The 26,919-nt window shown below is 27.2% G+C and overlaps 1 protein-coding gene across 7 annotated transcripts in view; it reads right to left on the bottom strand.

The window, feature by feature from the left end:
- LOC129979840 (neuronal acetylcholine receptor subunit alpha-7-like) overlaps positions 1-26,919 on the bottom strand; it is a 484,828-nt gene that overhangs the window by 217,033 nt on the left and 240,876 nt on the right. For all 7 annotated transcript variants that reach the window (XM_056090752.1, XM_056090754.1, XM_056090748.1 and 4 more), the window contains exon 2: positions 5,894-6,033. In XM_056090752.1, the coding sequence (XP_055946727.1) occupies positions 5,894-6,033 (140 nt within the window). The remainder of the gene's footprint in view (positions 1-5,893; positions 6,034-26,919) is intronic.

Below are 26,919 nucleotides of genomic sequence, written 5' to 3'. Positions count from 1 at the left end.
CCTGATCTAGATTTAAAGCAATAAAAGATTTTGTAGTCATTATCTTTGTAGTTCAATATGCTCTTTTTATTTTTTGAGTGTACGATACGACTTTCATTATCTGAGCTGACTAGAAATGTAATCATTTCGGATAATCGGAAACTTGATTAACAGATTAAATTTTGAATCAATTATTCATTCTTCATTTTCGATTAGATTTGTCAGAATTATTTATTTGAAATTATAGAAGTAAAGGTGCAAATACTATCATCAATTAACATTTTAAAAGACTCTTTCTTTAGCTATCAAACATATATTTTAAAAATAATATTTAACTTTGATAAAAAAAAAAAACAGGATTGGTTTTTCCCTTTTATTTATTTCTGCTTTTTTCTCAATAAGTAGACATATTCCATTAAGTAGACCTTAAGTAGACATATATTCCATTAAGAAGACATATATAATATAAAGGTATTCTTAATGGAATATATGTCTACTTAAATAACGCGAAAATTTCCAGCGCATTTACAATGACCTTCTTTTTTACGAATATTCATGAAATTCTCTTACATGACAATTCAAGTGTTTGAAAATTCAATCGGAGAAATTTCGATTTATTTCTTTCAATTACTTTATTTATAAAGGATTGCTCCCCAATAGTGATTTGTTATGATTTTCTTATCATAAAAAATGATTCCAGTGCCAATATTGACACTCTTTTTTTGAAATCATTAAAATGTGATAAGCATGATTCAAATTTTCGGAGTGAGACCTTTGCTTATGAATGTTGCTTATGAATGTTATCAAGTTTTTCTGTATTTTGAATTAGATATTAAACGTATTAAGTATTAAGACATATTAGTACAGAATAGCAGGCCTTTCCCAACGATTTGATAAACGAGTACTCACCATAATTTTCAAAATTGAACTAGCATTTATCAGAAAAACGAAATTAAATAATGTTTTTTAATAGACAAGAAAATTGATTCAAAAATTTTGAAAAGTTTTCAAAACTGTATTTACTCTTTAGATTTCCAGACAGAGCAATATTTGTCAATGTAAACATATAATAATTTAGCCTCGCTAACACTTTTGAATAAGCTATGCTATTCATTAAACGCATGCACAATTTTCAGACTTAACGTATAAACTGCAGCAAAAATAGATATTAACGGAAAAAATAGCCAGTGTCTAGACGAAATAATGACCAATGCTCACGTCTAGACATTAATGTTTCGTCTGTGATAAAGGAATATACTGAACAAATCTGTTTACTTAAACTCAACATTTATAAAAGAAATATAATTTAATTTTATAATGCAAGAAGATATTTATTCTGTCAATTCTTTAAGAATACATTAATCAATATTCACAATGTTTAAATGTTCATTTTGAACAGAAAACATTCTTTATTCGCTTATGAAGATATTTGATACCACATTAAAAAAATATTCGTCATTGTATGAAAAGATTGTCAATAGAGAGTATAAATGTCTTGTCTTGTCTGTATTTATTTTGTACTCAAATGAATTTATTAATGAAATTATTTGTTAAGTTTTTAAAAAATGAAGTCTTGGAATAAAAGCCTTTTCTCCTGAAAATATGGGAAATGAGAAACTTTAAATTTAATAATTTGCATCAAAAGAAATAGAAGATTTTTTAACTGTAAAAGCTAATATATATTTCACTTCAAGGATTATTTAAACTAAATAATTACATATTTTCTTGCTAAATCATTTATTCATATGGCATTTTGCACAATAATTAACAAAGTATATTTAAAAATTTTCGATCATAAATTAATAAAATAAATAAATAAGCTTGGATAACTATTTAATCCACGGATTTTTGAAAAAAAGAATTATTGTTTAGAAATTTAGTTTAAGCAATTTTTTCATTTATAAAAATATAGAACAAATCGACATTTACTCCTAGATGAATAGTCATAAAATGAAATCTAAATTTAAATATATTTATATGATATTTCAGATTTTGAAAGATTTAAAAGCAGCAATTGTAATTTGTATATAGTTAATCAAAAAAATATTTAAAAACTATTATCTATTAATGATATGCATAATAAGTGCATTTTACACTTTTATTAACATATATTCTTATTATTATTAATATAGGGGACGGAAACATTGCAGTATTAATGCCTTTATATTAAAAAAAAATTGTAATATTAGTAATCTGGTATTATCAAATGCATATGTCTGACTTAATTGGCCGATTTTAAATATTATCGTAAAAGTTTACTATTAAAGACTATCATTGCCCCTTGCATGATTACTTTAAGATCTGATAAATTAATTCGATTTATTGGCATATATAAGAAATGTATGAATAACATTATTTGGATAGTTTAAGAATAGTATTGGTAGTCTGGTATTATCAAATGCATATGTCTGACTTAATTGGCCGATTTTAAATATTATCGTAAAAGTTTACTATTAAAGACTATCATTGCCCCTTGCATGATTAATTTGAAGATCTGATAAATTTATTCGATTTATTGGCATATATCAGAAATGCATGAATAACATTATTTGGATAGTTTAAGAATAGTATTGGTAGTCTGGTATTATCAAATGCATATGTCTGACTTAATTGGCCGATTTTAAACATTATCGTAAAAGTTTACTATTAAAGACTATCATTGCCCCTTGCATGATTAATTTGAAGATCTGATAAATTTATTCGATTTATTGGCATATATCAGAAATGCATGAATAACATTATTTGGATAGTTTAAGAATAGTATTGGTAGTCTGGTATTATCAAATGCATATGTCTGACTTAATTGGCCGATTTTAAATATTATCGTAAAAGTTTATTATTAAAGACTCTCAATGCTCCTTGCATGATTGCTTTTAAGATCTTATAAATTTATTCGATTTATTGGCATATATAAGAAATGTATGAATAACATTATTTGGATAGTTTAATAAGTGGATAGTTTGGATAGTTTAAGGAAAATTATATCCTTCCAAAAAATCAAAGAAAAAATTTCGAAAAACATTTTTCTTAAAGAATAAATAAACTTGATTATTGGCTGTATTTATATTCTATAATATATTAATATAAATACAGCCAAAAATCAATTTTAATGTATTCATTTAAGAAAAATCTTTCATCCTTTTATATATCAGTGACAATAATTGAGCCAATATATTCTGCAAGACAAAAATGGAAGTTTCACGAATTAACCAAGACATCCACAGAAACAATAACACATCCTGATATATATATCTAAGCAGGAGATGAAAAGAGATGGCCTGGGACAGTAAATGCGTCTCGTTCCCTGACTGACAAAGACCTTCTGTCTCAGGCAGGAGCAGCAAGTTGATGGAAGATGTCGGTGACGAATGGTATGCCCGTAATGCGTTATGCCACCGAGACGCTTCCTAGTGGCATCTTAGCAATTCCCACAAATCGTTATCATTGCCACAGCTGCCACTAGCGAGGGTCAGGGTGGCGCGGGCTCAACCAATATCGCACTGGCAGGTCTTTCTTTGGTAGGAAGAGCCACCGCCGACATCAGGTTTCGAGACACAGATTCAAGAGTTTCTGAAGAAGTAGGGACGCCTGCAATTGGTCTTTATGTGTCGAAAACATTTGAAGAAAGTGGTTGAGGGAAATAGAATAGAAAGATGCACTCTGGTTTTCGATTGTTACGCACATTGTTGTTTTAGGATTTAATCATAATATTTACTAATAAATTGGGCGATAAAATGAACAAAATAAAGTTATATTTCTCTATTTATAGAATTTTGAACAGGTGCTTATTAATTACTAAGATGGAAATATTTTGAAATGTAGAAATAATTTCAAATTTACAGTATGTATATTTTAAGCATACAATTTTATTTAAATGACCTTTATAAATATCAAATAATTGTATTTATTTCCTTTAAATTGAATTTAAAATATCGCATTTACAACATAATTAACTTTTTATACACTTATTTTAATATTTGGAAATTGTGCTGTCATAGGAATACTTGAAAATAACTAGCCTTATAAAAACAAAATCGAAATTATCCATTAGAAGACTAAACCAAAATGATAATTTTCTTATTGAAACTGGTTAGAAAATTCCATGTTTTATATAAATTTTTTAATTTGAGTTGAGAAATTTTAAAATAGAAGATAACTAATTTATTTTACAAATTATATTTTAAAATTAGCCAATTCTTTTTTATAAAAATCCAAAACTGTATTTGAAATGCTAAAAGTTAAATCTCGTATAAAACCCTTCCTTGCTGAATGTATTTACAGTTTTTCAAATCAAAAGATTTTTTAAAAACAAATAATAAAAATGTCAAAAATTTAGAGTTTATAATATTTACTCATAAAATTAACCTATATTTGTAAAAAAAAAAAAAAAAAAAAAAAAAAAAGATAAAAGAAACTATAGGAAAATAAGATTACTTTCCAAAAACCATCCTACTGATTTATAAGTTCATTTCTAACCGTAAAATGGATACTGTCAATGAATATTACAATAACAAATGTAAATTTATATAAATGGTTATTACAGAGTCATAAATATACAATACCATACATTTGAAAGGTTTTAAGAGAACTTATACAATTAAGATAATAAATTGTACGCAATATAAAACAAGAATTACTCAAATTTTCTAAAATTCCTGATGATCGTGCTTCAATAAACATTTTAAGCTTAGATTATAAGCTAAGGCATAAAACTGAGAAAAGGAAATTTAAGTAAATCAAAAATATTACAAAGAAAAAAATTTGTTTTTAACTTTTTATTATTTTATTTTTCAAAGTTTAGATATTATAAAACTCAATAGCATTATTGTACCATATAAAAATACTACATAATAAAATCCATATATTTATGAAAACTTAAACACATTATTCAATATATAACTGATAAAAAAACTGTTTATAATTGTTAAAAACAACACCATTTTTTACTGTTTGTTATCATTTTTTTACTCATTTTCTGACTTAAAATTTAAAGAAGAATATTAATGAGCACTTAACTATTATTAATTATTGTAGTTAGTTATCGAATGGACTTTTAAAAAAAATTTTCTAAATCAGCAAAATAGTCATTACCACATAGTCTAATTCCTGCTCATAAGAAGTTCTTTGAAGTTATTCTCAAAACCAAAAAAAGTCAAAAGCAATTCTCGCCAAGAAAAATAATTTTATAATTTCAATAAGAAAAACAAGTTAAAAACTGCGAAAAATATCGCCACAAGTATTTCCAAGGTTTTAGTTTCTCTATCATTCATTTGCAACTGCTTAGAGATAAAAACATCTTTAATAAAAAAATAACCTATTTTGCGATGCAAATTATAATTTTTTACCAAAAGGGACTAAAACCAAAATTTGCTTATGCAGCAGGGTTCATTAATGTGGTAATCTTAGACCGAGATCTTTATGGTTAAGGAAAAAATAAGATATTAGAACTTAAGAAAATATTTTTGAAATATGGAATAATCTTCATAAATTTTACATTCCTTGTTTTTAACTTTTTTTCATAAGTGAACTGCTTTCTAAAATTTTTGAAAATTTGTTATTTATGACATTTTAAAGATTTCTATTTCTATTGATATTTTGTAAAACTCATGAAAAACTACCACACAATTTTTTTTATAAATGTGATAATTTGCTTTAATTTTCAAAAAAAATATTTAAAAAGAAAGTAATTTTATTCAATTTTTGCCAGAAGGATGGTAGTGTCCTTATTTTAGCTACTCCGGCATCTTTTAAGTGATTGCACCAACATTGTATGATGTGAAGTATGTCAAAATCTATGTGGTAGATTTTCATTGTCCCCTTCTGAAGGGCATTTAGCTATATTTTATTTGGCCATAAGTGCAAGTAATAAAAAAATATCTGAGCATGTATAAGTAAGATGTACTGGGTAACTTACCACGTCTATGATTTGTTGAAGGGTGAGGCCGAAGCTGAGCAGGAGGGGTTCTGATTCGTTGGCGACGGGTCTTTCAAGGACGTTGTAATCGTTGAGAAGTTTGTTAAGGAGTCTTTTCTCATGTGGACCCTGCTCCGATTCTGTAAAGAAAGAAAACAAAATTTTAGAAAAAGGAAAGCTAATTTATGAATTAATTAATTTAAAACAGTTTTTAAACCATGAACTCTATTAATACTGAAAGGCCCTAAATACACATTGTAACAAACTACGGCGGGCTATTGAGACGCTGCATATAACTAAGAAATTTCTTCCCCAGTTTTTTAAATGGGATTGGCTGAATACTCTTGGTGTATGCTTTGTTCGTTACCGACGCCCGACCATATCAGTTTGGGCTTCAGGGAGATTTGCTGAAAAATCTCAAAAGATGCGTGAGCATACATTTACTTAATATTCATGAATTAAGAAAGATGATCATTTTTTTTTTTTTTTTTGCTCTCTCTTCAAACCCGAAAAGAAAATGAGCTATTATGTCTTTTTTGATGGGGTTAGGAATTTTTCTTATGTTTCAAGAAGAAACTGAACATTCAGTATTGCAAGGTACATAAATTCGAAGGATTTTGCTAATGAGAGATTTAATCGTCACAGCATAAAAAATTGTTTTTAACTGTCGGCAAAGGGAAACAACTGACTCACTTACATAAAAATTCATATTTATATTCGTTATGAATTAAATTCTAAATAAACTAAGCAGCATGATATTTATATTTAAGAGAGTTAATTTGCTCCACTTTATAATATAAAGACATATATTATTTCAATCATCTGTTAAATTATCAAGAGAATAATTATGAAATTTCTCTATTAGTTATTATTTGGTGTAAGTATTAATCTAAATTTTCACTTTCCATTTATATTAATTCAAATAATGCAAAGAAATTCATAAAAAATTATATATAATTGAATTAACGTAACATTGTTTATAAGTTTCTTTATAAAAGCTTTTGTTATGTTAAGATTAGCATAATATTTTATGGAACTTGCAATTTATTAAATTTATTTATGCAGTTATAATATTAATACATATAATATTTATCATCATAAAAGCATATTGTAAAATTTTTAAGAATTTTTATTTTATTTTCTTTATTAGATGTTCACATTGTATATGCTTTTTGAAACAATCTTTATTAGATTTAATTTATTCGCTTCAACATAAGAGGATAAAGTTTTATTTTTAAAAAAGAGCATTTTTATTAGCATACCTTGTAGGATATTCTACAGGAAAGAAATGTATTCTTCTTCTCTTTACTAGACACATTTATTCATATGTAAATAGTGTTAAATAACAAATTTGTTGAAAACCAGAATAAAATAGAAAATTATTAATTTAAAACTTTACTGAAAAACTTGCATGCCATAAAACAAAGTTGAAACTCCGCTTTGTCCATTAAAAGATTATAATTTCTTTGGTTTTTGTATGATTTGGAAAATTTTAAGTCTGAGGCAGGTAGGATGTAAGCAAATTTACAAAAAGTTAATGATTGTCTCCTCCTTGACCATAAATTTTTAAGAATAGAAATAAAGGTGTTTCTTTAAAGTTATGCATACAAAATAACATTAAAGAAAAAATTAATATAGGAAATGGAATATGAAAACAATTATTTTGTTTAAATTTATTTTGTTTGTGGGCACAAATTTATGAAATTGAAATATTTTCAGTTTAAAAAAAGTTTGCTTGTATATAATCTCTCTTTCTTCCTTTTTTCTGTTAAAGCAATAAATAGCATAAAATTAGATTATTTTATTAAAATTGTATAACATTTGTTTTTATCCTGTATTTTCTTTACTATTAAAAGAAACTAATATACAGTAAATTTTTGTTGGCCGCATAAAATATAGATTTGGCCATACTGCGCCATGATGTAAAGACATAGCACTTAATTCAAGTAATGACAGTAAAAATCTCAATAAAATATTTTAATTTTACCTTCATTTTCATGCTTTTTGAAATCAAAATAGTATATAATTTTCTCTATACTATATATATATAATTTTCCCAAATATTGTTTTTTTAAAAAAATGATTCTTGCTTTCAAATTTCGTTTCATGGTTTCGTACATCTCACCGTTCAAAGATTGAACTAAATAATAAAACAATTTCAAATGTAGGAACAATGTGTTAAGAACCAGCTCGCTAACATCATATTGTATATTTCACTGATTATGCAATATTTTGTAAAGAAAGTTACTTTTTTCAGTTACTTTTAATTGTTATCATTTGCTGTGGTAAGCGCATCTATTCCAAGTAAATTAAAATTAAAAAAAAAAAACATAATTTTTATGACGTCTGCTTTACCATCAGGAATCTTCTAAATGGGAAATAGCCCTTTCAAATCAGTCTGTTTGATTTTTTAAAAAGAAAAAAATATGTAACACATTCCACTTTCTCTCAATCCCTATATGAACGGACAAGGTTTTAGAATTTCACTTGTTTTCTCTAGATTATTTTACCTGAAAAAAGTACGATATGACGTACGTACATGTTCTTGCTATATATATATATATATAAAGCATTTTTTGAACATCATCGGAATATATTCCTTCTAACGAGGAATGAATATTCTCTGATATTCTTTCCAATATTTCTCCCTTTTTCGTTCTCTGTTTCTATTTTTGCTTTTGAAAACGAATCCTTTTTTTTTATCTTTTCCCTGACAGCGCCATCTATCGGCACATTTTTGGACTACTATTTTCCCTTCGCCATACAAAATTAAATTACCTCACGATTATTCTTCTAAAATATCAAGCTATTCTGACTAGTAGTTTTAAAATTATCCATTTTTTTTAAAGTCATAACTTTAATTATTATCATTCTGTACATATATGCATGTGTCTGTGTGTTTCTTTATCAATGTGACGAATCGATTAATCAATTTAGACAGTTATTTTCAATTATAGCCGATTATTCATAACATAAATACTCCGATCTGTTATAAAAATTAATTGTAGTGATTTCTGATAAAAAATTTGCTTTAAAATATTAAAGCATAGTTCTTTTTAAACTCTTGGCAATTTTTTTTTTCTGCTGTAATATATAACATATGAACTATACTCTTTTGGGATAAGTCTTTTTCATGATTCCTTTGGAAAGTACATATTTATTACGGCAAAGGATGCTTAGAAATACTTTCACCTAGGAGTGCGATTACGTTTTCTTCCGATAACCCAAACATTAAATGGTTCCACTGCGATCTAAAAAAAATCGATTCAGCGCACACAAAAAGGCTATCGAAATCGATGGGAAAACACTAATAAGGCAGGGACCACAGGTGCAGAAGTGCGGAAATCGGAATAAAGAAGGCTCTAGAATGAAACTGATAAGATCTAGATGCTATCAGTCTTCTTTAACTAGTTTTTCTTCTTCGCTGAATGTTAAATATTAGCGAATAAATATAGTTTAGAGTGTGTTCAGATTTTTTTCACACATTTTTTGCTGTTTCATTTATTTAACCAAAATTATTTTCCTGCCATATTGACTGTTACTGCAAACAAATTTAATAGAACCAGATTATTAGGTGCCACTTTTATTTGAATACTAATAAGCCTGTCTATTTTTAATTGTGCTTAATATTTTAGTCTTCAATTTACAATTAATTATGACTATTATGAAATATTGATATCAGTCTTTAAAATTCTCTTCTTCGTGGTCAGACTCGTAATTCAAGTACAAATTTGACTCGTAAATTTAAGTATTAATTTATTGTTTAACTAACTGACAGTTAAATTTTTTAATTTTCAAAATAATGTATTATTTTTTAAAACACACTGATATATTAGATTACAAATTTCTAGAAAATGAAGAAAGGTGCAAAAGACTTGCTTCATGTTTTCTCTCTCTTTCGTATATGCTACCTTTTTAAAATTCAGCCCTAGTATGTATTTGCGATAACGCTACATTTATTTTAAGAATTCCAGAATTTAATTGCTCGACTAATTATTTAATTAAATTTTCATTCTATTTGTATAGTATTAATTATTGGTAAGTTTAAGAAAACTATTTCAAAAAATCTTTAATATTTTTATAATAAATTATAAATAACTGCTGAATTGTAAATAACAATTGTTATAAGAGATTCCACTTTTTATTTCATTAATAAAACTTGCTTTATTTTTAAATTCTGGGTTCATAAATTTTATTAAGTTGTATTTATGAATATATGACCCTTTTACAATAAATAAAAATGATTTATTACTTATTTATGAGTAAAGAAACCAATTTCATTAAATGTAGTTTTATTTCATGAATGCCCATTTGATGAATGATTTTTCTTTTCGATTCAAATTACTGTATAAAAACTTACAAACTATCAAATTATGAAAATAAACTTACAAAGTATCAAAATATGAAAATAAACTTACAAAGTATCAAAATATGAAAATAAAAATGACGATTTGAAATGAAAGAATAAAGTTCTAAAAATTATTTCGGATTTCGTGTATAAAAAAAAGAAACTAATTCATAGTGATTTTAGTTCAAAATGATTGTCTTCGTTTATCCATCAATAATTTCCGAAAGTAAATAGTTTTTTTTCAAACCTTAATAATTCACATAGGCATTAATAAAATATTAGTAAATAAAAAACATCCAGAAATATTCTATGAATTTTAGCTTTTGTTATGATTATTCTTTATAATAATCAATTAAAATACATAATTTAAATTCAATAAATAAAATAATCAATTTTGAGAAAAAAAGTTCAGAAATTTGATTTCATTTACGCCATTACCTTTCTTTTTAACAGTATTGGATTATGAAGACATAGATTATTTTGCTTTTTATTAATTTTTAGTTTATAACTGTTTTTTAGAAAATCATTACTAAACACACATCATTAAGAATTTTTTAAAAAAAATGCTTCAATAATTCGAACATTAAACGAAGAATCATTATCGAGATTTACTTTTTTTTCCAAAGACAGAGGAATGAAATCTCGGCGAATCCTAGCATAAATCCTACTCAATCTCTCTCTGTGGTTGTACAGATTCTTAATAAGGCAATCTCCAGCGTAAAGCAAAGCTCTGAAATCATTTATCAAAAGCTTAGAAAGACAAAATCTTTTTCCCCGCGGACAAAACCATGAAAAATAAAATAAAAATTTCTCTCTTCCGAATGCAGAGTAATGGAGATATGTAAATAAAGGTTCAGAAAAAGAGGGGAGGGGAGTAAGAAAACGAGGAAAAGAGGAAGAAAAAAAATATTCTTTTGGAGTAAGAGAAGCAAAGGTACTAGTGCATAACGATCGAGTAATAACATGGTATGTGACAACAACAACTTTGCATATTGTTCACTCTCTTTTTTTTAATTTCGATGAATTGTTTATTCTGTTTTAGAAGGTTTCTTTTCTTTGCATGTAAGCGCTTAACTTTCATCATCAAGACTTAAATTATAAAACAAAATGTAAAACTAAAGTCAAATTCTCGGAATATTTTAAAACAGCCTTTTTAGTGATACATTAAGGATGAAATGGATGGTATTACACTTGCATGGGGGTGGGAAGATCATTAGAGTTCCAGAAAATGAAAGAGGACGGAAAAACATGGTATTACTAGAAAGCAAATATCAAATAAGTAAAAACTAAAAAAAGAAAGAAAAGGAGTGAAGGCCTGGAAATTCCAGCCATGTACCAGCATCTTTTACGCTTCAGGCGTATAAACTAAGCATTAAGGACTTTTTAATTGCATTTTCTTTGGAATCCTTTTGCCAGAAAAGTTTCTGGAAAACTTTCTGATTAAAGCTTTAAGCTCGTTCTTTTATTAAATTTTCTTCAAAGTTCTTCCCTTCAGGATTTTAAAAGTTGTTGGTTACATTTCCGAGCGAATTGTTCTAGGTTTGCTCTTTTCGACAGACTTGTATTGTCTTGCTGTGGAGCTTTTGTTATGATTAACAGAAAAATTAATGACCCGATATCATTCTTTGAGCGCGTCGTTCAGAGACTTAAAAGCTTTTGAATTAGTTTTTTTTTGTTTTATCTTGCTTAATGCTATTTCTTTGCTACACAGAATTTGAGGTTTCATTAAAAGAGAGAATTGTTTTTTTAGCGCCCTTTCTAATTCTGAATCCCAGAATTTTCGTGAAATGAACTTTTAAATGTGTGCAAAACTTTTACTTATTCCTTACTTCAACAAGAAGTAATTCAGTGTTTATATGAAGTTTTTAAAATATCTAATAAGCACTAATTAACTTTGAAGTTCTGAGAAACATAATTTTCTAAACAAAAATTTTCGTCAAATGTATGCTATTTTTCTACTTCTTCGTTTGATATCTACATTCTTTAAGCCGACAGTATTTCACATGAAGTTGATTTTTTATTTTTCTCATTAAAATGAACATATTCCCGTCTTGCATTAAAATGAAAGTAAATCAAGACATGCAAAAAATAAAGATTGGTACCTGATTCTTCTTTAACTGCGGATTATTTTTTTCAAAATTATTTTTCGGCTTTAAATAAAAATGTTTAGTGACGGTAATTGTATTGCTGATTACCAAAATAATTCTTCAGTATTGTATTAGATGGTTAAAACAGGTATTAAAGATTCTGATTTATTATGACAATAAAATACATATTGAAGAGTAATGCAGGTTATCTATTAATTTCATAAATGTTTTTAAATATCTCACTCGATTGGTTTTAGTTCCATTTGCTAATTCAAAATTGTCCAATTTTTTATATTATAAATATCCTGCTTTTTCTTACAGTTTTAGGTCACTTATTATTAAGTTTATTTTTAAGCTGAGGTCTTCGTAATCTTAATGCTTTGTATTTTTTAAATTGACATTTAATGATTTTTTATCCAAGATATAACTATCCTTATTTAACTAGTAATTGATATAGGCGTGTGTTTGGTGTCAAATTTGACAAAATTTAGTTTTCTCTCATTATGTATATAAATGATATTTTTTAAAAAAACTAGTACATTTTTGCATCAAAATATAAAGTTTTTTTTTTGTTATGATGAGAATGTTTTTTTTTAATGTTTTCTCATGACTGATAAGTTAAAAAGCGCCTGGAAAAATTATTGATTCAATGCTTACGCATTAGCTGTTAGCTGCTCTTTGGATCTTGTAATATTTTCATTTCTACTACAGTGTATTTTAAGGAATGCTGCTACATAATTCTATTTTTCAAATATTTTCTTAACCTGGCCTATTTTAATCGATCTTTCGTTTTGCTTTTCTAACTAAACAGTCCTTGAAAGCATTTTCAGGACGATATTACATCATTATTTCTACCTCAGGTACACAACTGTGAAATTTCCGGAATGGTGGATGATTTTTCTTTTCTAGATAGCCCATTAAAATATGGATTTGAGTTACCTTCATTAGCATGACGGAACGCACTATTATGGGTAAGGTTTTATCGTGGCCATTATTAATAATTAGAATTCAAACTTAATTCTTTCAAACTTTATTCTCGTATTCAGAAACCCTTTGCGTCAGGGGACATTTTTTTTCGCCAAAAAGAAGTTAGGAGGCAAGGTGAAAGGAGGTTATGATTACATTTAGCTATAGGCTGAACTCAGATTTTTTTTCTTTCGAAATTAGGATGCATAATAACTGGTCATATTTCTATGCACTGCCTCTTAACGAAGTACAGTCATCTGAAGTCCTCAAATGGACATTTTAATGCTATCAAGAGGATGGTCTTTTAAATACTTCACATGCCTTGAAGGATTGTGGAAACTGGCGTATGATATTTTTATAAACACAAAATAATACTGAATTCTAAGAGGTATCAAACTCTGTTTAATACTGTTTATTCTCGGATTGTGAAATCTTACGCGCTTTTACGCATGCGTCAAAAAAATCGTCAAATAGAGGGTCAAAGGAAAGATGAAAAGATGTTATGTTTACATTTAGCAATAATGTCAGCTCAGATTATTCGATCCATTAGGAGGTAATAACTCCTCATCTTTATGTGCACTGTCCCTTAACGAAGTAACATCGTCTGAAAGTGGTAATTTGGAGGTTCTCAAACGAACAAATGGACATTTCAATGCTATCATGAGGATGGTCTTTTAAATACTTCATATGTTTTGACAGATTGTGGATAACTGACATATGATATTATTATAATCAAAAAAGAGTATTGAATGCTAAAAAGAACAAAACTCTGTTTAATATTATTCATTCTCGGATTGTGAAATGATCCGAGCTGTTTCACATGTGTCAAAAGACACATTTTTTCGTCAGATAGAGGGTCAGAGGAAAGATGAAAACAGGCTCGAATTACATTTAGCAATAGGGTGAACTCATATTATTCGCGGAATTGGAAGGCATAATAACTGCTCATCTTTCTGTGTACTGTCCCTTAAAAAAGTACAATAGTTGGAAAGGGCTAGGTTTCCTAAGTGTTACTATTATGGTCATTCTACTTCACACGCCTTCGAATATTGTGGATAACTGACATGTGATATTATTATAACCATAAAATAATACTGAATAACTGAAGTACAAAACTAAGTTTTGTGCATTTTAATATTAAGGAATGATTTAAATTTATATTTCATGAATTCATATTCAGAAAAAAAAAATAAGAAAACGAACACAATTTTTACTCTACAACTTTTAAAACCTTCACTTCCTCTTCTTCTTCGACGAAAGGGAAGAAAAAAAGGGCGAAAATTTTATTATTCTCCTTCAGCATGAAACGGCATTCTGTGTCAGATTCAAGATCCCCAGCTCGGTAAATAGCTTACGTTTCAAAAAAAAAAAAAAAAAAAAAAAAAAGCTCTCTCTCAAATCGAATTGTCACCTGTCGCCCGGTTTGAAAGCTAAAGTATCAGCCGTCTAGTGCTTTTTCCTTGACAATTTCATTTCTTTCAAGAACAAAGAACGGAAAGCCGTGAAAATATAAAGCTAGGAAAATGGTGCACGGGTATTCCCTCGGTTCCACTGCCACCAGATCTTAAAATTATTTTCTGTTTATTATTTCATGAAATACCAGTCGAAAAAGGGCATTTCCTTTTGTTTTATCTCTTTTTCCATGAATTTGACGAGGCTTTTGTTTCTTCTCAGCCTGATTTTCCAGCCTGAGCGTTAGTAGGTGCTCACGGAAGCACGAAAAAGTGTGTGACAGCCGTAGTAATAAGATAGAAGTGGGCCACTTTTTATTGAATCGAAAAATGAATGACGTTTAAGATCAAGTATCAATATTGGAATATTTCACTTTCAGCTTATATCGTCATGATTTTTTCCCCTTCAGAGATTTTTATTTGAAAGTTTAAGGGAAGAAAATTTGACTGGTATTTAAGTAAAAAGGGATGCCTTGTGTTGTTTTTTGTTGTTTCTACAAATGAATTAAATGACTCGGATTCCTTCACAGTTGAAGTTGAAGTTATACTGGTAAAGAAGGACAAAAAGTTTTTAAAGACAACCTGATTTTTGAAATTTTATTTTATATTACTCTAAACATTCATTTATTATTCATAGATAAGTCATAAGCAAATCTAATTTTATATGCTAATTTTTTTAAATATTAAGTTTGTTTTTATGAATTTAATTTTATTTCTCTACATGAATTACATTCGCGATAAATTATTGGATAAATTACATTGATATCCATTGATTTAAATCTAAGATTTTAAAAAAAGTTAAAGTAGTATTTTTGGGGAATTCTTTGATGCTTTTGTGTCACCAGTAGCAAAAGTTTTTGATGTCGTTGATTTTATTAAAACCTTCATTGATACCGCTTACAAATTCATAGATATAAAGACTGATGTTTGTTTGCATATGTCTTACAGAAACCATTAGTCTTTATCAAATTTTGATAAAAGTTTAATTACGTGCCTTATAAAGCAAGAGAAAGGCCACTATCAACTTTTAAAAGTTCAGATATTAATTAAAGTATGCTAATTAAAAATTAAGCATTTTTTTTTTTAGAATTATACGTTCCGAAAAAAATTGTATTAAAAATTATTATTGTACCACTTTAAATGTTGATTTATTACCATTTTAATTATAACATCACATTTAAAAACACTTTTTCCAATTTGGATTTTGATTTGGTACACTCTTTGATATCTTATTTATTGCTGTTTTGGAATTCAATTTAATTGTGTAGCTCCATCAAACTATTCAACTGAATCCTTTTGTTAATATTAAAATTAAGGTAAAAACATGGAAATTAATTAAATAAGATTTTCACGTCCATTTTCATTTCGTAGTGTATTTACTTTTTAAGTTGTACACATAGTTATTTATAGTAGATTATTTCTTTAAATTCATATTTTCTAATCGCATCAAATAAAAGGATTTTAAACGCAAAATTCCTCATTTTATTGTAGTAACGAAGATCAAATCAATTTATATTGAATTTCTCAGGAATGGTTAACTACAATTAATAATTCAATCATTTTCCAACCTAATTATGTCTTGCATCATTTTAAATAGAAGTAAACTTATGCAGAAAATTAAGAATTTAGGAAGATGAGTATTGTTATTATGAATAAAAAAATATAAAATACACAATCAATATTTTGAGCAAACTGGTCAGTGATATCAACTAATTAATACTATTTACAGAAGAAAAAATAATAATTTATCATTTTTTTCCAAGAAATAACCTTTGGAAAATCCAAAACCATTTCTTATTAATATTCTTTAAAAGCAACAGTAATTCATTGCATTCAATTTAGTGATCATGTGACAAGTAACGAAACAGAAATTTCTTAAAATATAAAAATAAGCATAAGCTTGCATAATAAATTATATTAAAGGCTTCCATCAGTGAAATAAATAATGAAGACTGGTAATATTTGAGTTAATAGCCATCAATTTTGTGAACTTTAGAGCAATTTAAAAGAATATAAAATACCATCTTTCTTTTTTTTTCAATTTTGAGACACCAAATTAAATTATATAAATAGAGAACCGTGAATGGCTGTTAAAATATTTTAGCACGAAATGAAAATTTATTTTAGAACAAATAATGATTCTTTAAATCATAAGATTTTCTTTAATGGCGACACAACCTTTAGTGTATATTATAAAAAGCTGGAAGCAAATTAATTCCTATTTTAAAACTGAAAACTCTTCTTAGATTTAGAAAATGAGATATAATTATTTGCATTAAAAAAAAAAACTGGATGTCATTCTAAAAGGATATAATAAAATATTTGAAAACACGTAATTGCTTTAGAATAGATTTTTGCTCCAAATTAACTAGGTCTGTTAGAAATGAAGTGAATGAATCTAAACTGCAGAAGAAAAAATTCTTAGTTCCAGAAATTAATCAAAGTAAAAATAGGAAATTAATCAGTTAAAAATGAGAAAAAGAAAATTAGTGAAAATATTTTTCTTTAGCATTGCATTCATCAATATACTAGCAATGCAGGAAACTTTAAGCGAAAATATATTGATTTAATCAATATTTTTATAATAATTATAAAACAGGAGGGAAAAAATCCCGCTTTTAATTGAAAAAAAATCGTTTGTGTTTTTAAACTGTGTCTCGGAATAAATTGAAAATCATTAGAGAGGAATGGAATTTCAAAACATTTTGTTTTTTTTAGACGTGCTAATTTCATTGCTTTTAATGGAAATTGCATTTTTTTTTCTATTTTTAAAATCTTTTTTTTTTTTTATGTCAGAATGGTAATAGGTATCTCTTCAGAAAAACAAATTTGTTTTTTAAATGTTTGAATGGAATTTAAATTCTTCTCATATGAAAGCATTTTCAATTTAACTATAAAAGTGAATTAAAGTGATTTAAAATGAGAAAAGGTATGGATGATTGATTCAAATTTTATTTGATTAATACAAAAATAAATCTTATAAATTTATTCTAATTTGATATCAAGGAAAAGGAAATTACAGATTGAAAAATCGTTTAAAATGGAAATGAGAAATTACGATAAGTTCTTTTAAATGAAAGTAACCTTTCCCTTGATAAATGATTCTAGTTTAATTAGCTACAGTTACTTAAGATTTCGGATTAGTTTTTTATTGACTAATAGTTGGTAATGTATTTTAAAACAAAATTAAGAGGGTGAAGGGTTTTCAAAATACATGTTTGTCGAAATTAGAAAATAATATTATAGGGGAAAAAAAACTAGCGCAGTTAGCCATTTTCTGAAAAGAAGTAATAAAATAAAAAGTCAATACATTTCTTCATTCGAGGCATAATCAAAATAAAATTTATTCATTTTCACATTACTATTGCATTTGATTGAAGGAAGTGTTATGTATATTTCCATTGAGTTTCTGAAACGATTAATACATATTTCCGAAATAATTGAATCAACTGGAATTATCGGATCTTTAAATGAAATAGAAAACAATAAAGAAGAGAACAATAAATAAATAAATTTATCAAAAAATTCATATTTAAAGAAATTTGTCAAAAAATATACTTCAGTTATTTAAAACTGACAATTTGCAATTTGATAATATAATAATACTCGGAAATAATTCCCAATCAATGACTCAAATTGTAAGTGTTAAAAAATATTTACAATGTATTAATAAATCCGTTTCAACTTAAATGAACTGCTATACAACGTTGATGTAGAAATTGTCAATAAAAGAAGTGCATAACCGCTTTTTTAAAATGTTTAATTCAGTAAAAAAAAAATTCTAATTTTATGTTGGAATATTTGCATTACATTTCATCGTTTTATTACTACGGAAGAAATTGCCCGTTCTTAGTTCTTAATAAAATGATTCAAATAAATTGAAAAAGTCTTTTCAAATATTTATTTCTACATTACAACTCTAAGAAATTCTTCTCTTTCCTTTTTGTCAGATAAAAGCTAATGTTTGGTTCTCAATTATTTACTATTATTTAAACAAGAAATTGGATTAATTCAAATATTTTCAATTTTAAAAGTGTTTTACAGTTCTAAAACGTATTAATGGAACAATTTTTAGCTTGAATGGACCACTTAGTAATCCCAAATAAAAATACATCTCGACAATTTTAAATTTTCGAATCACATATGAAGATCTAATTTCATAGTAAAATATTTACACTTTATAGAATGCTTTATTTTAAATAGGAAATTCCAATCCGCTTTTTTTCAATTCTGTATAAAATGATCTGAATAATTGGGAAATGATTTTCAAATATTTATTTATTATTAACAGTTTCGAGAAATTCTTCTCTTTCGTATTTATTTAAAATAAAAGTTACTCCTTCAGCTGCAATTTGTATTTTTGTTTAAACAATCTTAGTTGAAATATTTTTGAACTATTCCAACGCTATAGCTCGTTCAAATTCGTTTAGTTTCAATAAAATAAGAAATTTGAATTTTATGCTCACACTTCTATGGTTCAATTAAATCATTCAGTTTTTCTTCATATTTTTTATGACAATGAATAGTTGTGAATCAAATAAAAAAACTATTAGAAAAATATGTTTGTAAAAAAAATTAAATATTCGTAAATACCTTTTTAAACAGAAATATTTCTATGTAGAATCTAGAGTAGTATTCTAGCGCTGCAAGATATTATGCGATGTTTTTAAAACTAATTAATATTCAATACATTACAAAAGATCAAAAGGATGTTGTACATTGATTTGCATTATTTTGCCTAGATTCCTTTTTGAGCCTTTTTAAAAGTATTATATACATATACCATGCTTCAATATTATGAGTTACGTCTGACAAATGCTTGAAAGTCGCTTGGGAAACATAGTTGAGCCACGTTTTGCTATTAACGTGCATATAATGATACATAATCGCTAAGATGATTTTGGGTAACTGGAAGAAAATGATGAATATGAACTGCTAACTCTGTCGCCTCATTTTCTTAATTTTAATGTCCTTATCATGTTATAAAAATTGTCACTATTGTCATAATATGTTTACAGCGACATGCAGTGTGTTTCATATTAAGTTCATTTGAAAGTGAAACACTGGGTCATAAATTTTTGGATTCTTATTAATCATCTTTCGAAAACAAATAAAACCCCAGACCAGCTATTAGATTATGAACCAAACTTGGTAAATCTACAGGAGCTCAAATTCACTATTGTCATAATATGTTTGCAGCTACATGCAGTGCGTTTCGTATTAAATTCATGTAAAAAGTGAAACACTGAGTCCCAAAATTTTGGATTCTCATTAATGATCTTTTAAAGAACAATAAAAGCCAAGACCAGCAATTAGATTATGAACCAGACGTTTTAAAGCTACAGGAGCTCAAATGTCACTATTATCATAATATGTTTACAGCTACATGCAGTGTGTTTCGTATTAAATTCATGTTAAAAGTGAAACACTGAGTTCCAAAATTTTGGATTCTCATTAATGATCTTTTAAAAAACAAGAAAAGCCAAGACCAGCAATTAGATTATGAACCAGACGTTTTAAAGCTACAGGAGCTCAAATGTCACTATTATCATAATATGTTTACAGCTACATGCAGTGTGTTTCGTATTAAATTCATGTTAAAAGTGAAACACTGAATCCCAAAATTTTGGATTCTCATTAATGATCTTTCGAAAAACAAGAAAAGTCAAGACCAGCAATTAGATTATGAACTAGACGTTTTAAAGCTACAGGAGCTCAAATGTCACTATTTTCATAATATGTTTGCAGCTACATGCAGTGCGTTCCGTATTAAATTCATGTTAAAAGTGAAACACTAAGTCCCAAAATTTTGGATTCTCATTAATGATCTTTCGAAAAACAAGAAAAGCCAAGACCAGCAATTAGATTATGACCTAGACGTTTTAAAGCTACAGGAGCTCAAATGTCACTATTATCATAATATATTTACAGCTATATGCAGTATGTTTCATATTAAATTCATGTAAAAAGTGAAACACTGAGTCCCAAAATTTTGGATTCTCATTAATCATCTTTCGAAAACAAGAAAAACCCAGACAAGCTATTATATTATGAACCAAACGTGGTAAAGCTACAGGAGCTCAAATGTCACTATTGTCATAATATGTTTGCAGCTACATGCAGTGCGTTTCATATTAAATTGATGTTAAAAGTGAAACATTGAGTCACAAATTTTTGAATTCTCATTAATCATCTTTCGAAAACAAATAAAACCCAGACCAGCAATTAGATTAGGAACTAAACGTGGTAAAGCTACAGGAGCTTTTGTAATTTTAATGAATTGCAAGATTTACCTTCCGTCTTAAACAGCTAGTCGAGAGCTATCCTAAACACCCAACAAAGATAAATATTTACTCCCAAACCGTCTGACCTTCCCCGAGAGCGGCTTCAATGATATTAATCTTGCGACACTTTAATAATGAATGCTGTTGCTGAGAAGTCAGTCCCTAACATTCTTAAAAATTTCCCCATGGGCAGGAGACATTCTCCCTTATCATCATCACCGATAAAACTCGTTCATTTTTGGAAAGTTCCCTTCTTTTCACAAAAGGAAATTCCACTAATGCATTCTTTAATTTATTATTAATGATAGACAATGTGCTATATCCTGGGATTGTGAAAAGCCTCAAGGGCAGATTGCGACGTTCCGAAATTACTTCCGCGTGGGTTTGGAGTAGGTTCGTTAAGGCTCTGAATATTCAAACACTTGATTTCCTTTGATTGCTTTATCCCTGCTCCATTGCTTACCAAGAAAATTGAGTGTTTTTACCTATGGTGTTCGCAGTTGCCGTCAAAAGATATGATTAACTTGAAGAATTATTTATCATGCTTGATTAAAACTAATTCAGCTAAATAAGTCGTCTTGAAGTCAGCTATTTTTGTCTTTCATCATTGCCGAGGTGGAGTAAGTGCTTACTGGAATAATCAAATTGACTGAATAAAAAGATGTTTAAGTGAAAAGGATTACAAGGTTAAAGTTGATTTCAGCCATGTCAAGTGCATATTAATTTGTGATATCATAATAGTCAGCAAACAATTAAACAAATTTCTCTTAGCAGATTTTCGTTTTGAAATAAATTGAATTTGATTCAAGTAATACTTAGTTTATAATCATTTCAGATGCTCATAGCCAACAAAAATTTCAGACTGCTTCCTTATGTTTGACAACTGCGAATTAAAATTTATTAAAAACAAGAAATACATACTATTGATATTTAATTTATATTTAATATAGTTATTACTAATCAATAAAAATAATTTTAACGAAATCCTTGTGTTTGGTTGCCATTTTGAAATAAATTGCGTTTGATTCGAACTATGATTTATTTATATTTTATTCAAATGCTGTCAATCATTTAAAAAATTTAAAAAATTCAATTTTTAAAAAAATAATAGATTGTTGAAAAAAGATAAATTATTCCTTTTTTAAATGTATAGCTGAAATGAAATTAAACTATAGATAGAAAAAGTAACTTTAATATAATTTTAAGTGTTGATCTTAAAATAAAAGGCAATTAAAAATAAATGTTGTTTACAATTTTTTTAATAAATTATTAAACGTATTCGGCTTAGATCAAAGAAGTAGCTGAAAAGAAAACAATTTTTCGGATTTTGTAGCTCATTTGACAAAATAATCGGATTTCTTGTTGGATGTTTATATTTTTTATAGTTTAAGGAAAATAGTTTTTATCTAAATATTTCCTATCAAAGTCCTTTCCTATACAAAACATTTTCGGAATCTTTGAAACCAGGCAAATGTCCAACATAAATAGCAAGAGATGTCGAAGAAGCTTCTCGATCTCGGTACGTAGGGATGCTGTGAAATTTTGTAAAAGTTCAGATCCAATGGGAAAATACTTCTCCTTTAAAGCCCGAAAGAATTATATTCTTTCGCATTTTTTTTATTGAGCTACGGATAACCTTTTTTTTTTCTAGCCTTTTCTTCCAAGATCTTTTCCTTTGGGAAACATTTTCGGGATATCAGGAACCAGGTAAATATCAAACAGAAATGTTGAAGAAGTTTCTTGATCTCAGCATGTAGGGATGTTGTCAAATCTGAAAAAGTTGATATCGCTGAAAGTTTAAATACACTGGGAAAATATCTCTCCTTTAAAGGTAGTAAAAGTTACGAAGAAGTGGCTTCAAATGTTCGATATATAGAAATACTAAGTATTTTCTATATATCGAAATACTTAATATTATCTAATATTAAATGGAATCAGCAAACATGAAAGATAATTGAATTACCCAAAGAGTAGAAAATAATTATATTCCTAAATAAATGTTTATTGATATACATCTGAACTAGAACAAAATGCTTAGATGATGAATTGTTATTAATTATTAATAAATATTATTTACCAACTGTTAATGACAGTTAACTAGTTGGCGTTGCTAGTTATTGCCTTCAATCCTTTGTTAATAGCATTATCTAATAGATGACACAAGGGGAAAGTTTATTTGTTTTCAAGAGATAAATCACTAAATGCGTAAATATATATGATTTGAACTGTAACCCTGAAGACTGAGAATTGAATGTTTCTCAAGGGCTGTTTTGTTTTTGGTCACTGTCAAAAATGGCGTTTGGTTGGCTAGCATATTAGTCATTGGCGAACTTTTTACAAGTTGAATGGCGAAATTGTATCGAAAATGTTAAATCTGATGGAGACTTGCGAAAGGTTTATAATTATGTGCTTCATGAATTAGCATATTTTCAAAACAATTTCATCTTGAAAAATATCTATAATCTAACTATTAACATATAAAACATTTCAGTTTGTTTTTTAAATCGAAATGGAAGAATCCTCACTATCTCTACCTTTATTAAAAGTGGATTTGTGCTTGTGAGTTGGCCAGACTGCATGCCTAAAACTACCGAACTTCGAATATAAGTACTAGAGTGGCAATGTGAATTTTAGAATCAGTTTTTTAAAGAAAAATTAATTGTAATTTTAATAATCATAATACAATCATACAATTTTAACATATTATGCAATTATAATTAATCATAAATTTCGCATAACAATTAAGCAATTTTTCCGATGCAGAAAATATTATTATACATAAATAACTTTTATATCATCTTAAAATTCAAAAAGTTATTGTTTCAACCATATAAATTTGATTGCAGAACAGATTTTTCTCTAATTTTAATTAATTTTTGAAAATATTTTAGGTTTATTTAAATCAATGTAGTTTACTGTTGCGAAGTAACTCAAATCTTTGTTCATTGTAATTACAAATATAAAAAAAACATTTTTGGTTTTTCTTTAATTGTGGATTTTTAAGACATGAAGATATGAATTATTTTCCTTAATTAGTAGGTTACTTGTTCAAAGAATACTCTTTAATACAAATATTGGAATTTTGTTATACTTGCACTTAAGATTTAAATTAATAATTAAAAATGATTCGAAATATTTAGTGTATTTTTTATAAACAGTTTCAGTAAAAATGCTTTTGTATTATTTCAAGTGTAATCACTTTTATTTTTAGATTAAAGTTCTATTTTTTGGGTAGAGGACAGAAAATTCGGAGAATATATAACTCAATGAATCGAAGGGTCAATTATAGTATATTTTTGTAAAAATTTAAAGTTTAAATATACTCTTTGAAGGAACTATGAAAAGAGAGCTGTACAAAACTGAAAATCCTGTTATATCACCAACAATCCTGGTATATCACCAAAAAGCTAAAAACAATTATTGAAAACGGAAAGCAGAGTATAAATTTCTATATGCCATCTATAACAAAAATAAAAAACTTTATTCGTAAAACTTTTCAACGTTTAGAAAGACATAATTGGTAATATTTCTTTAAATTTCTGATTGATCACAGAATATTAAACGATTTAAAATAAAATGGCTAAAACTTAACTCTCGATCTATAACGCAGGATATCTTATCACAAGCTGTTGTTTTGCACATCACAACTTAATGTCTAGAGCAGCATTCAGGAATTTCTGATAAGCATGTGAGAGAAGAGAATGCGGGTATTGAAGTCTGTGCATCTGCATATCTTAATGATGTAGAATAGAACAGCTCAGTCTGCACGTACAGAAGACCTGCATCAGTGTTTCAAGGACACTATCCTGATAACTAGAGGGAATAAATTGTGAATCAGACTTCCTAAGAAATTAAACGGGTGGAAGAAATTGTTACGGAGATGATGCTTATCTAGACGCATATAACTTTTTTATTTTGCAAATAAAGAATAATAAAGGTTTCCATTAAAAAAATAATTTGTCTGTATTTTTGAACTTCTTATAAAATACATGTCAGTTAATTTCTTATGTTTGTCTACAAGTCATACTAAATAAAATGTCTAAATATAAAAACATGTTTAGACATTCAAAAGTGTGTGAAAGGAAATCTATACTAAAATTCGCGATAATAATCTATACTCTTAATAATTCGCGGTTTATAAAGATCTTGTATTCAGAAGTCTGTTGAAGTTTTTTCACGCTGATATTTGGAAATTCTTTCATCTAATAGATTTGCCAAAGTCTTTCTTATAATGTAGTGATTGACTATATGCACTACATAGTAAATTCAATTGATGTATAAATAGTTAATGCTTAAAGAGGAGATAATAGCAGTAATTTCATAAAAGATTTTGTAGAAATTGGGAAAAAAATAAAGGAAACTAGCACAGTCTAAGTTTTTCGATTAACAGAACTCAATTGATTATTTTGCTGATATAATCCTTTATCCGGGTTTCTGTTTTAATGTACAGTATTCCATTCCGAATAGAACTTTCATGTAATTAGGATCAACACGGGTTGCATTCAAATATAGCATTATATAAAAACATTTCTATAATCTGTTGCTTTAAGCACATATTCCAAACAAAGATATTAGAAATGTTAACGAATTCTTTTCTTTGTATAAAGTTATTTATAGTTTACCAACATATAATTTTTCTTATTTTAACTCTTGATTTTTTAAAAACCCAATCATTATTAAAATATTATAATTATATTTCTTTTTAACTCTTTCATTTATAAAAAAAACTCGCGCTCAGGTGCTTTACATACTCTGGAGTGCCCCAAGTTTCGCCTTCAAAGATAAGAAGATTCACCTAGTCTCTCAAAAATTGCCATGGCAATGCAGCTTTCAAAGGGTTTATGTAAAAAAGAAGACCCGACTAAATTAATGGCTTCTAAGCAAGTAGATGCTTGACATGTTTTTAGATCTTTGGGAAAACCTCCATCCCCAAAATCCATGTGCTCTTTCTCTTTCTCGAGTAAAACACATGCCCTATGGCTTTATATAATTATAACCATAAATCTCCTAAAATTACAATGATAGAAAAGTATTTCTACAATACTATACTCATGCATTTATCAGCTATATATATATATATATATATATATATATATATATATATATATATATATATATATATATATATATATATATATATATATATATATATATATACCTATTAATCGTTTTATTAATGGCTATCCCAGATTTGTTAAGGCAACATGACTAAATGTGGCCCTTGCCCCAATAACCTTCATAAATTAATCAGTTACAGATTTGTACCAATGCCTTAAAGAAATATGCTAATATGTATGTAATATTACGTATGTAATATTAATATTTCTTATGCATGTAATTTAATACATTAAATATTATAATTATTATTAATAATAATTAAAAAATGATCCTTTATTTTAAAGTTAAACTATTATTACAGACTAACACTGTAAAGCCCATGCATCATGCATGTAACGAATTATCGTATTTTTAAATTTGGAAGATAAACAAAAATAATCATTGATTTCATAATTAGGCACAAGAATTATAAGATATCAATGTATAACTCAAGTATTCTAGGATCTAAATTTAATCAGTATAAAAACGCGTTAACATAACAGAAAATTGTCATCTAATTAAATAGTAAAGAATGGATAACAGTTTATAGATAAAAAAACACACAGTTAAACTAGTATTAAATTAAATTTTCCGACACCAATAATCGTGTCTTTTCTTGAGAAAAACAATCAAATAATTTTTCAAAGGAATGAGTCGAAAGTCTAAAATATGAGATACATTCTCCGATCCCTGTCGTTTCCGAGTCCTCGTTCAAATAAAATGAGAGTTTCCAAAGTCACAAACTTAGCCTAACAACGTCGTCAATGCTTCCGCAACGGCGGAATTATTCTGT

The sequence above is a fragment of the Argiope bruennichi genome, chromosome 1, assembly GCF_947563725.1.
Source record: "Argiope bruennichi chromosome 1, qqArgBrue1.1, whole genome shotgun sequence".
Taxonomy (NCBI): Eukaryota; Metazoa; Arthropoda; class Arachnida; order Araneae; family Araneidae; genus Argiope; species Argiope bruennichi.
Note: the sequence above shows the minus strand (reverse complement) of the source record. Positions and strands in the feature narration are given on the sequence as shown.